Source organism: Gavialis gangeticus, unplaced genomic scaffold (genome assembly GCF_001723915.1).
Source record: "Gavialis gangeticus isolate Ggan-Ray unplaced genomic scaffold, GavGan_comp1, whole genome shotgun sequence".
Lineage (NCBI taxonomy): Eukaryota > Metazoa > Chordata > Crocodylia > Gavialidae > Gavialis > Gavialis gangeticus.
Genome location: NW_017729032.1, coordinates 174,662,491 through 174,675,983, shown reverse-complemented (window position 1 = coordinate 174,675,983; position 13,493 = coordinate 174,662,491). Strand labels below are relative to the sequence as shown.

General features: G+C 40.0%; 1 protein-coding gene across 1 annotated transcript; it reads right to left on the bottom strand.

The window, feature by feature from the left end:
* Window positions 1-2,389: 2,389 nt before the first annotated feature.
* Window positions 2,390-4,776, bottom strand: TMSB4X (thymosin beta 4, X-linked). The gene is made up of 3 exons (XM_019525336.1): window positions 4,574-4,776; window positions 3,171-3,285; window positions 2,390-2,845 (listed from the first exon to the last, which is right to left on the bottom strand). The coding sequence occupies exons 2-3, from the start codon at window positions 3,268-3,270 to the stop codon at window positions 2,811-2,813; spliced, it is 135 nt and encodes a 44-aa protein (XP_019380881.1). The 5' UTR covers window positions 3,271-3,285; window positions 4,574-4,776; the 3' UTR covers window positions 2,390-2,810.
* Window positions 4,777-13,493: the final 8,717 nt, after the last annotated feature.

The following is a 13,493-nucleotide window of genomic DNA, read 5'->3' as shown; positions in this document are numbered from 1 at the left end:
GATTTTGCATCTACATTGCCCAGATGTAACTAGCCAGACAAGATGTAAAGCAGGGGAAATAGGAGCTTGTTTTCTTCAACTCTGACCAGACAAGACCTGATGATCCTGTGTATCCATTCCTTGGCCCCTGGACTGAGGATGCTTACAGTTGGACAGTCGGAGTCATTCGCTTCATTTGTGACATGATAACCCATGCCCACAGAAAACTGGGCTGAAACTCAACAACTTGTATTGTACTGTTGGCCACCAAACATGTAGCAGATGGTTGTGTCTTTGGCCATTTTTATTTAGCTTCTGGTAGATTTGGATTGGTTATCTAATAGTCAAAAGCTACATTTTCATCTTATACTCTGGGCCATCTTACATTTGTACACACACACGCACACACACACAAAACCTTGAAATTTATATATATAATTAATCAAGGCTGAAATTATACATATACAGATCAAGATCATGAAACATCAATCTAATGTATTTTATGAGCTGTACAATTATTAGATACTGGTGACTGTCATGCTAATATTTTATCAGTGGGACAAAGCTTCAACTAGTGAAAGGCAGCACAACTCTATGGACCTTCATATAATGCTTTACTTTGAACATTCATTTTAGTTTCCTTTGCAGAAATTACACACTGCAACCAAATGCTTGCCTGTCTTTCCACTGACCATGACTTGCATACATATAAGGTAGACGGTAGCACTTCTGAATTTAGTCATATGCTACATCCTGTGCTCCTCCCTGATTAAGATCTGTAGATTGTAGCTGAGGAGATTGACTAATTGATTTTACAGAAACTCAACTAAATGGCTTCCTGTGCCTTTTCTACTATGTGTGAGGAAGAAAATGAAAGTCTAAAAATCTAAATGTTCAGGGTGCCTGGCTTTTTTTTCCAAACATACTCACCTAAATATGTGGAATTATGCAGTCTTTGTGCTAGCAGAAATTTTTCAGTGGATTACATCAAAATTGCCCCAAAGTCCCAGATCATATATCTTTATTGATCAAGGCCCTGACTGCCCTTCATTTTTCTTGACCTCAGAGCAAGGTGGAGGGTGAGTTACTGGAAGAAGTGAGGTCCTTGTCTTCCACTGCTCACACCAAGCAGTAAGCCTGAGTAACCAAGGTCTGCTGTCACTCTGGCGTAGATTCTTAATTTAACTCTAAAAGCCTGCAGTGTGCTCCTATGAGGTGCCAGCACCATTTGGGGCTTAAAGACTGAGCACCTCACTGAGACAAAGTCCTTACTCAAGCAAAAGCCCTGGTGACTTAATGGAGTTACTCCAAGGGATGAGCTTTACTGCATGCGAGTGGCTCACAGGCATTCATGGGTGCAGCTGATCTTGCATGGAAGCAGATGCAGGATCAAAGCTCTCAACATAGCACACATGCCGAGATCTGTAGCTCACACATATCGCCCCCCTCCCTCCCCTCCCCACAAGGCCTATTGGAAAGCCCAGTCTCAGGTTGTTTAGTGCTTCCCCACTGAAAGCTGAAGAAAGTGGGTGAAATTCTCACTCAACTGAAGTCATAGGCAAAACTCGCTAACTACGGGGATCTATAATTGAAAAGATTGTGGGGGTGGAGGAAGGGGAGGAGCAGGGAGAGTAACCAGGGACCAGCTTCAGACATGAACAAAGCTAATAGATATTTACAGAATTTGAAATTCACAAATCAAAACCCTATGGTGGTTTACAAGGTTGTTTCAACCAGGAGTTATTTTGTAAATGAATACGGGTTTGAGCCCATTTCACATAAGAGAACTTGTATTTGTTAGTTTTACTGTTAGAAATGTTTCTGTTATATTTAAGAAGATGCTACAGAAGATCAAACATGGTGATCATAAAATCTGAGCTCTGAAAATATTCAAAACATATTTAGTACCGATGAGTTTCATTTGCACAAAACATCCTTTGTTAAGCCATCATGATGAATTTTAGAACACACATGCTTTGTGTTCAACAGTAGGTTAAAGATGTAGATACCCTGAATCCTGTAAGTTTTCACACATTTATTCTAATAAATTTAAAGTTTGGTCTGCTGAAAGGAACAGACTAATTGTATCAATATAAGGGCGGAGATACAGAAAGGTTTACTGCAAAAACCTTGTGTTAAATACAAAACATAATTAATATATTCAAAAAGGAATCCAACTAATTTTTTTTGGTTTAATCACATTTTAAACAAAATTATCTCCAATTCAAATTTATATGAATTACACCTAATCTAGTCTAAGTGTTGTAGGACTTGAAAGAACATATCAAGACCCCAAAACATTGATTTTAATAATCTCCAACGGTTTCCTGGCATCACGTATCCTAGCTTTCGGCACTTACGCTTCTTTCATTCTGTGATATTCTCCAAAAGACAGCACATCAATACCATCCAGGTTTTAAAACATTTTATTTTGCATATTAAAAAAATTGTGCATTCCAATAATTAAAATCATTTGAACAAAAAAAAAAATGGCACTCGATTAACTGCATTTTACAGCTCGCAGGACCTTGGTACAGCTTTGCATTTATTCTGTGTGTTACTAGTTTACTGTAGTCCCACCCAAGTTCTTCTTCATCAACATGCAAGCTTTCATGCCACCAGGACCAAAGCCAGACAGGCAGATGGAAAGGCAGCGCCTTCATTCAGTGTCAGTAGTTCTTTCTATTCTTTTGATGTGAAAGGGGCAGTACAGTCATTTAAACTTTATCCAACCGCTTTGCATCTTACAAAGTTAAAACAGCTAAAAGAAGTAAAATAAGAAGGCAAGGCTTGTGGAATGTACAGTGCATCATTTGGAAAGGCAGGTTTCATTACGATTCACCCGCTTGCTTCTCCTGTTCAATTGCTAAAGAAGGAAAGAAAAGAGAAAAAATAAAATAAAAAAAAAGAGAAAATAAAGATCAAAACACTTCAAATTTGTTTAAGCATGTTTGGTTTTACATGGTTAAGTTGAAAATGGAGAAAATTAGCAACACATTTTTAATTGTAAATGGTACTACGTGTTAATTATAGTATATCTGTAATACATCTTTTGTTATAGATCTATTAGAACCTATTTGAGTCACACACACTGCATATTACAATTCATCTCTAGATAATATTTCAGGTCTCCCTCCCCTCTTTGTCTCCTGCCTCCTCCCCCTCCCTATTCTGCAAGATATAAAACTTACTTTCTTTTGAAGGCAGTGGATTTTTCTCTTGCGTCTCTGTCTTCTTCAACTTGGACTTATCAAATTTCTCAATTTCAGCCATGTCTGGTTTGTCAGACATTTTTGCAGATCCAAGCTGTGCATACAAAGAAAGGAGAGTTAGAACTCCACCGCCCTTTTTTCTTCAGAAATGCAGTTACGCGCTCTCATGCCAGCAACCCCACCCCCTTCTCTTTCTTCAAGTCCTATGTAATAACCATTTTGAGAGGGAGCAGGGGGTGGAGGATACTGGCATATTAATATACTAAATTATATCAAATATATTGTGCAATAAACTTTGTGGTGGAATGCAAATGCCTAAATATAGTCAAGACTGCTTAAATAATCTTTTTTTTTTAACTGAAGGAAATCAAAATGCTTTATCATCCAGGTCAATTTTCTTTGAGTACAGCTTTAATCCATCCTTAAAACAATTGTGCCTTGTGAAACCCTGCACGCTGCTCTGAAAAGAACAATAGGGAGGATGGCGCCTGGAAGGGGCTGTTATCTTCAAATCAGACCCTTGTTTAATTTTTTTTTTTTAAATCTACATTAAAAATAGGAATCCATGCACATGGCATGCAAGTAGAGTCTGTTAATCACATTCTTCATCTTGGGGTCTGTCTGCTCTTTCCTTGCCTAGCACATTTGGATGAAGTCCTGCATTCTTCTTATCTCACAAAGAAATGCAGCTGCAGTCTGAGGAGCCTCAAACCACCGCCCTTGCCTGTTTGCTGCCTCACTTTCTCCTTCCCAGCGCTGCAGTCAGAGATTCAAGGCTGCTCCGCTTGAAACAAAGCTCCTCTTGGTGCCTGTAGAGCTATACAGCCGCCAGCCCCCTTACAGCATCTGCACCTTTCAACAATACAGTCCATCCCCCCTGCTTTATTGCAGGCTTGAGATTTTAGCACACATCTGCTTGTAGTAAATTCCACTCTAAAAAGCAGGCAAGTAGCAGTGTGCAGAACAATGAACACCTCCAATTGTTGTCTCAGAGATACTAGCATATTGAAATAGTATAGAGTGAAAAAAAAAATCATCAAAGCCCAGGATTTTTATCAACCAAGAACAAAGGAACCAGGCTGGCTGCTCCCATCTTTTCATCAGCCTCTTTTTACATGTAACATTTTGCTCAGTCTTCCCAACTTTCCAAATGCCAACATTTTTTAAGCACTTCCTTACAATTAAAAACTGTTGGATGCTTTCTAAAGTCCCAGGAATATTCCATCCTGAAATTTAGTTAACAATGAGGATACTGTCCAAGAAGGATTCATTTTAAAATCCACACTCAATGGATGAGGTATGGAGAACTGCATGCTTTAAAAGGGGAAAGGGGGGGAAGGGGGGATAAACCACCACAGTTGAAATATAAATTGTATCCTCACCAGTGATGCTCTGCACAGAAGTAACTCTGGTCTTTGCAGCTGCTCCTCTGCACTCCAGTATAAAAGAGCTGTCTCTGCATGAGCAGTTATATTCCCCACGTCTATCTATGCAAATTAGGAGTGAGGTCATCCCAGCACTATTAACTATTTCACTGCCGTTGCCCTTTTCTTCCCTTTTTTCTTAAAAAAATTGTAAAAAACCCAAAAACCCACCACGCTAAAAAAGCCAACCCCAGCAACAAAATCCCCTCTATACAGCATTATTTTTGCAGACCGTTATCTTTGAAAATGGTTGTGAAAAGGGCTCTTTGTACACCATCCTTGAAATCAGGAGAAAAGGCCTGCAGCACCGTAGAAGAAAACTGGCATTGTAGGCAGAGAGCCAGTAAAATGCTGTTGGACCCAATACACTGATGGGGAAAAAATCAAATTTGTGTCACTCAGTCACTCACTTTTCATGTCCATAAAGAAGGATGCTGCCTGTGTATTTCTATTTGCTTCTGTTATTGCGCTCTCAATTCCCTTAGCTTTGAAGCACACTGATATCAGACTATTACATCCAGCCACTCAATACCCAGTCATAGTGAGGAAAATAAATCTCATTTTAAAATCACCTGGATGAGAGGGTTGGCATTTTAACAGACAAGAACTACCGTCCAAAGATGCCATTCTTATTAAGGAGACAACTTCATTAAACTCAATGAGAAGTTTGACTTAAAAATGAATGGCATATTGTTACAAAGTGCTTATGTCTGTATTTGCTGTTTTTCCTCATTCTGTTGATTTCCTTGGTGCGTATATGTATGTGTATGTAAAGGGGATGAATGATGTATGATATATCCTGTGCATACATATAACTGCTGCTGAGATGCTGCTCAGTGATAATGGCCATGTCATGGTGACCATCTTGTGCTGCTTTTCCAAAAATCCTGGTATATTTTTGCTCACAGCTTTTGTGGATTTTATTTGGTTGAGAAATATCTTCTTAGTAATCACGTTACTCCGATTTCTTTATTTAAATTTAAAAAAACAAAACCTCCAGTACTCGCTGACAGACAACTCCAGAAACTGGCCCCCTGCTGCAATTGCACTGCAACAGTAAGAAAGAAACCATAGAGGCCATGCTTTCTTCCAGGTTCAGCAGACAATAGCTGTAATGAGATCTGGCCTTGCCCCTCTCCACCCATAGCTCTATTCGCTACAGCTGGGTTATCACAAACCACACATCTCCTGTGTGCCTCTGATTCATTGTGGTTGGAGGGCAGATGCGACAAGGGACACAGGAATTGCACAATACTAGGCCTCCACCAAGCACGGCCTGGGACCTGCCTGCCTGCTCTATATTTCAAGATCTCCACAACACAGCCAGCAGCTGATCCAAAAGAGCAAATGATCCTTTTGTGACAATACTATAGGTTAGATGAATGAGCAATTTTTGGTTAAGGAACCAGAAGGAATAGATGGGATATAATTCCTGAATAAATAGTGCTAGACAAGAAGCTGAACCAGCCATAAAACTCCCATTGTCTTCTATGTGTCTTCCATGGCCCATAGTATTCACAGAGAGACATTCATAGGTTTATAAGCATGGTCTGTAGTAGAAACTGCTTTAACCATCTCTCCACCTTTGTTTCTCCCCAAGATGGAGACTAAACATATTGCTAAGAAGGACAGGAAGGCCTAAGATAATGTTCCCTTGAGCAAGCTCACAGGGCTGAAAGTCCAGTGAATTTTAAGGAAAGAAAGAGAAAGGAGCAGACAGTATTACAGCGTATAGAAAAACATCTGAAAATTCAAAATAATGACGAGAGTATAGATTTTTCATGATTAAACAGATTCTTCTTGATTAAACAAAAAGCAATTTTGTATGTGAGCGTGGGACTACACAATGGCTTTTTTCAGCCCTTTCAAATGTTATGAACTCCATGCCTTGGAAATGTGAGTAATCAAAATTATCTGTGTATTGGCATAGCTTTTTCTAACATCTTTAAAATACACTGCGACTTTACAATATTGGACCTTGGGGCTTTCAGAGAGGTCTTTTTTATTTTGAGTGAAAATATTCTTTAAAATCCTTTTATCAAATCACCTACTTTCCCCCTCAATGGCTCTTGGAAGTTCTTTACACATACACTTATCTCTCATTATGGCCGCTTGGACTTCAATAGAACTGCTTACGTGCTTAAGAGTTAAACACATGAGCAGCTGGAACTGAAACCATTTATCTGGAAGCAGCTGTGGGAGGGGTATCCCATCTTTTCTTTCAACTTATTTGGGCATCTTAAAGCTAGAGCCATAGTGGAGCTCCAATCTGCTGCTGCTTCTGAACGCTTCTAAATCCCTGCTCCCATAAACTCATGCATAATTTGGCCCTTTGTCTACTTTGTTAAAAATGGAAAGCATGTTTATTCTAAAACGTGAGTGAAAATATTTCTTTCCCACTGAAAAAAATGGGAGCTTTGAGCATGCATTAATGGCAGGATAGCATATAATCTATGCTTCTTTTGACAAGAAATCCCTCCTTATCTTATAGTTTTAGTGACAGAGGTACAGAATTTGTAGGTCTTCATGCTACACATTTTTGCTCTATGGAGGTTCTGTAAATGATGCTTCTTCATACAGTACTAGCTGCCTGTAAAATGCTTCTGGGCTTATAAAACTCTGAAGTGCACTTGGAGGTGGCAATGCAGAGATCATAAATTGCCTTTCTAGGCCATAGCATGTAATGGATTGCTGGCGTAGAATTTTTCATTTTAGCTATTGATGATCTTCTAAATTTTTCATTACTTTATTAGGTTTTGTCAGCAATGTCTTATCCTGATTTTTTTTATTTAAATCAATACACCTCTAGTGATGTAATGCCCCTCCAGACATGCATTCTGTTAACCCATTTGCATGTTAAAGGAATGCACTTTGCAGCATGTCACAGATATTTCTTGTTACAAGAGTTCTTACTTCTCAATTCAAATTTCTCAGGAAATAAAAGGACAGCAAGTCTGGAAATCATGCCTTGCATTTTGGCTAATTCTAATAGGAAAATAGTTACTAGTAATCCATAGACTTAATGTACCACATTAAATGTCCAAAGCAAAGTACAAAGAGTAATGACAGGGCCTTTCAGCCCTACATTCCTATGATCTGATACCATCCTCTGTCTGATCATCTGGTGTCTGATATCATCTGCTTTTCAGGTAACAACCCTTTTCAGGTAAGTTAGTATGTGTTGTCCTCATTATGTAGACAGGGAAACTGAGATACGGGTACTAGTAATCCAATAATACTAGTTACTAGTAAGCCATAGACTTAATGTACCACACTACATGTCCAAAGAAAAGTATAAAGAGTAACAATGGCCCCTTCCAGCCCTACATTCCTTTGATACCATCTGCTGTCTGAAACCATCCGCTTTTCAGCTAACAACACTTTTCAGGTAAGTTAGTATGTGTTGTCCTCATTATGTAGACCAGGAAGCTAAGATAATAAAAGACTTGCCCAAGGTCAGCAGCTGAGACCTAATCAGATACCTACTCAAGTCAATAAAATATCTCCATATGGAACTGACTGGAATGGACATTCAATACAGACTCCATTCAGCCACAATCTGAGGGGTGATAAGAGCTCAAGTCTTCCAACCTTGTGCTAATTCCTCCATACTGTGTCTGGGTTAATTAAAAAAAAACGTAATTACAGGAAAAAAATGAGGGTTGAGAAACATCTATGTGATACAGCAGCAGAAATTAAGTCCCATCTCATTCAGTCATTTATAATGGAAGGAGTGCTCCATGGCACAACAAATGAATGAATGAGCAAAAATAAAAATTGCCTATAACTTTCTCCATCATCTGGAAAATAAATTTAGAAAAGAGTGGCTGAGTGAATTTTCCCTTTGGTTTTAAACTACACATGAGGACTTTTAATATCAAATCACAGTAATTCATTGTGGGCACACTTTCGCAAACTAACTGGCGTTTTCAAAAGGAGACATAGAACATAACATGACAAGAACATTTAAAGTGTAAATAAGAGGATGATCAATATTCTGTACTTTTCTTAATGCACTGCCAGACTACCAAATGAGCTACATTCATTGGCCAAATATTTATTATGACACCAGTGGTTTACTCTTACATAATTAATTAAAGCTCTTTAATATAACAATGCATTCCTTTTGTATTATATTTCATTCCAGTTTAACTCCATTTAACTGTACATTAACTCCAGCTGTGTATGGAGGCATCAGAAAAATACACCTTTTTAATATAGTTTAAAAAAGCATTATAAAAGCATGATATAAGCATTCATTAAACAGACAGTTTAAAGGACCATTCTAGAATTTTTCAAGTTTCATTCCAAAATGGCAATTGCGAAATGTCTTTTTCAAGTGAATGTGCATGGTTTGTCATTCACTGGCTTTACAAATCATGTCTTATCTCCTCTTCTGTGCTTGATGGGAATGTTGTAACCAGCCATGATTTTAATGAGGTAAGATTTAGGAGAGGAACAGAAGATTTGGGAAATTGTGCAGTTCATTCATGGAGTCTAAGGGCTTCTACAACCTGTCAGAGAAAGAGGTGTATACTCCTTAGGCACTGATAATCCTCACCTATGCCAACCCATCTGACACTGATTTTGTTTTTTCCTTTGCTTCTATAGGTAAATGAAGAGCACTGAACTTTTATTTCTTTACATACAAAAACAGCAGAAGGAAGTTGTTTAGAAAAAATAGATCCTGTTGCTTTGAGCAGAACATACTCTTTATTCAATTAAATACTCTCCATTCAATGAAGGCATAAGGCAAACAGCACTGGTTTATAGTTTTCCGTTTGTGATGTGTTAACACTCTGCAGTCTACATAGGAAACAAAAGGGAAGGTATTTGAGAGCTAAATTCCTTGTCCTCTGTATGCTCTAAACTGAGTTATCTTAACTATGTGCCTTAAGTGTTCAGCTGTGGTCTGCTTTTCCAGTGTTGTGTGGGCCTGATTTTGATTATACCAGTGCAAATTAAGAGTGGCAACAGAGTCAAGTGGTATGAAAGCAGGACCTACTTTTTGCAGGAAGGAGGTGCAGGAGCTGGTTAACATGTGCAGCAATGTTGTGTTATATTGTCTGTATCATTAATGCTTAATTTTTTAATGTATTGTCTATTTGGCTGAAGTATTTTGCAGCTGGAGTATTTGCAAACACAATTAAACTTTATCTTGATATTGCAAACAACTGACTTAGAAAATATATACAATTACTGAACCCCCTTCTCCGCCCCAAAAGAGAAAAAATTCCCCACCCCTAGCAAATCTCATATCTGCAAAAGCTCCTTTGGTCAGATTTTTAGCAAGTGTTTTTTTCACATCCTGGAGATGGCAAAAGCTTTTTTTTAAATACCTATTTTGTCAATTTAAGTGAGTGAATGGGATGCCTTGTAAAGTGGGAATGGTATGATGCACAGCCTTTTCCATACAGTTGTAAATGCATCTTTGCTTTTCCAGTGTTAGGCCTCTGTAATGCAGAGACTCCTGATCATATGGCTCATGTTTGAGGATGACAGAGCATCCAAAAAGATATCTGGGGCAAATGAAATGTTAATACTACAATATCAAGACAAAGGAGAGAATAAGAGGGGATTGGACTTTTATATCCCCATTGAATTTGGTTCCTTATCTACGTATGCAAAGATAAAGCTGGATTTACATCCAAAATACTGTGGCCTCTTTCTTCAACATACAAACAATACAATATATACAAATGACAAGAAAGCTATTCTTATCATAGGAAGGCGATGGCTGAAATAAACAGAAGGAAAGAAACAATGGCCAATGACCCTCCATTGCTGGGACTGTCTTGATTACTAAACTCTGCTGCGGGGGTAGGGTCCTTTTGCTTGCTCCTGGCAAACATAGAGTTGTGCCAGTAAGCGAGTCTTCCCAAAGGAACCATTTTATCTTCTGACGTCTTCATCTTCTTGGCCAAGTACAGACATGACACTTTTTCCAATTTAGGTAGTTGTAAACCAGTCTAAACCTGTAGCAGAAAAGAAGTTTAGTGCACATAGACCAGTTTAAAAAGGGCAGAACCCAGTCTAAAATAGACCAGATTTAATTGGCTTATGTTACACTGGTCCATTGAATGTCTGTCACCGCTCAGAGCCAGGCTATCCACTGGACTGGGAACTGAGGGTGATGGGGGAAGCCAGCAAGCAGGGGGAGCCCATGCAGTAGCGGGGCTCTGTTCCCATCCCCCTGCAATCACCTGCAACCAGCTAGGAGCCATGGCTTGGAGCTGGGCTTGCAGTCCTAGTGCCCAGTGCAATGGTCAGCCCAGCTCTGAGCCATGGCTCCCGCCTGCAGCTGTCAGGTGGTCAGGAAGAGGGATGGAGGAACAGAGCCCCTCACCAGCTCTCCTGGCTGGTTCTGGAGGGCCAGGTCCGGTGGGAGCTTCTGCTTTCTCCCCCTTCCTTCCCCTGCCACCTCTGGCAGCCTGCTGCTGATGGAGGAGTATGGGCTGGGGAGAAGAGACAATCTGTGCTGACAGCCATTGGGGGTGTGTTCCAGCATCCAATCTGGGATGGCCTCTGCTTGGCTGTCCTCGGGATTCCCTGGCAAGTTGGGAGGCATGTAAGAGCACCCCCTGCATTGTGGTCTTGAGCAGCACAGGCATCTGCCTGTCTCTCCACCCCTACCCTGCCCCAGCCACCAAAGGGGAAACAAATGTTCTGTTGGCTTCTGATCTAGTCTACACAGTTTAGAGAAACCTATGTAGATTGGGTCAATTCTGCCTTGGGCTTTTTGAATGTCTGTACTTAGCCCTTTGGTCAACCTGTCACCATAGTTTTACATGCTAAGCACATGAGGCAAACAAAATACAAGATTCCTGCCTCATAAGAATATGACTAGTGCCATACTGTGGCAGACCACAGGTCCATCTAGCCCAGTACCCCGTATCTCACAGTGGCAGAGACAGGATGCTAAGGGGAGAAGAATATATGCAGAACCTATTCAGACGCTTCCATTTTAATACAAAGGTGAATACAGTACAGAACGACTCTGGGGTCTGTGTGCATAAGGGTTCCCACCTGTTCCAACATGCTTTGTTCTGGTTTATTTTTTTTAAAGAGTCCTGCCTCTTAAGCATGCCAACATTGCAATTACTGAAGCCTGTATGGATTTACTAGGGCTAGCTTCAAATTGATGTGACCACATCACAAAACTCAGCACAAGCTAATTGCCTGGTTTCTGGGGGCAGGGTTACACTTCGTACTGCAGTAGCTGCAGTGCTATGAGCATCCAAGCAAACTACTTAAAAGCTATCTCTGGAAAATGTACTTGTGCTGCCCTCGTGGCAATGACTGGCACTTCAGACACACCTCCCTGAGACTACACAACTACTGTCTACCTTTATTTGTCTGTGGCACAGTCACACAAGGAAGCTTGAAAGGTAAATATACTCACAGATTAGGGATCATGTGCACTTCCTTTCTCCACCTTACTAAAGTAGAGCCTTTCTGACAAGGTACAATGGACGCGCCTACATGTTCATAAATGCGCTTTTGCTACTGTGCATTAAATTTAGTACCTCCAATGTGAGATACTAACTAAATCCACATTAGGGTCCCCTAATGCTCAGTAGCAAAAGTGTATGCTTTGTTAGTGACACTTAATGTGCAGTAGTCTAATTTTACCATGCATTATTGTATTAGCACACTTTTTGCCATGATGCCCTACTGCGCAGTAAAATAGGCTACTGTGCCTTAAAGTGCATGTGTAGACACACCCCGTGTCTGCTTCTGAAGTATCCTACATTTTTGGCAGCCTTGCTAGTGAGCAATGCAGAGCGTACTATGCTCTGGCTATCATGCATTCCTTTGGTCTACCCGTCACCCCTTTCATCCATCCATATATGATCATTACTAGACTGGGACAATGCAGCCTCATCTCCCACAGAGCTGTATTATTGCCACAGCATTTCAGTTTTCACCAGGCTAGTGGAAGGGACTGGGGAGCGGGGCAGGATCCAGCTCAAAGTCTTCACAGAGGTCATAGTGCAGCATAAAGCAGTTTGGATCATGTGGATGCTGCTGCTTTTACAAGTTGCAAGCTTAATAGCAAATTGTACAGAATAAGAAGTACATGAATCAAAAGGCTCTAAGCCTCAGGCAGACAACACAAACACACATTTGGGAGAGGTAGGGGTTCTTGAGGAGGGAATATAACTGAGGGAGTCTGAATACTTTGTCACCACACTGAGGTGTCAGACAAGCTTCCTCTAATTTTGAGATTACTTCATTCCCGTTCTTCCTGCAAGTGCTGGGTCCCCAAGAGTATCTTTCAAGGTGGAGAGTTTCATGATGATGCAGAAAAATTGGAGATGCCTGTTGGGAGAAGCAAATAGGTAAAGTTGGCAGGGTGAGAAATTTTGCATGACCGCAAATGTCGTGTTTGTCTAGGGCTGTCCCTGAAACTATGACTTGTATTTTCAAACAATTGTTCTGAGCATGTTTTTTATCCTGGAGAAAAAAGTAATTTTTTTAAAAACAGATGTGTGTTTTTCAACTCCTTCTATGAAGGCTGTATGACCCAATGTCAGAGATTAGTGATTTAATGTTTGTGACTTTTATTTTTTAAGTGTCAGATTTAGAAGAGCGAACATAAACGTGAATAGATCACGAAGGGAATTATCGTAGATGCCAAAAAGGGTAGGGAGGAAAGGGGGGGTAGGAAGGCACTTTTTAAAACATTTTCCTGAGCACTTATATGATCTATGAATCCTTGCATGGGCATATTTGCATAACTGTCAAGAGTTACATACATTGATGGGAGCATGTCTTTATTTATTGGCAGTAATTCAGTCTGGTGTGTCTGCTCTCTGCAGTATCACCTCCCCCATTCTCTTTTACTCATTAACCATAGATACAGATTTATTTATAT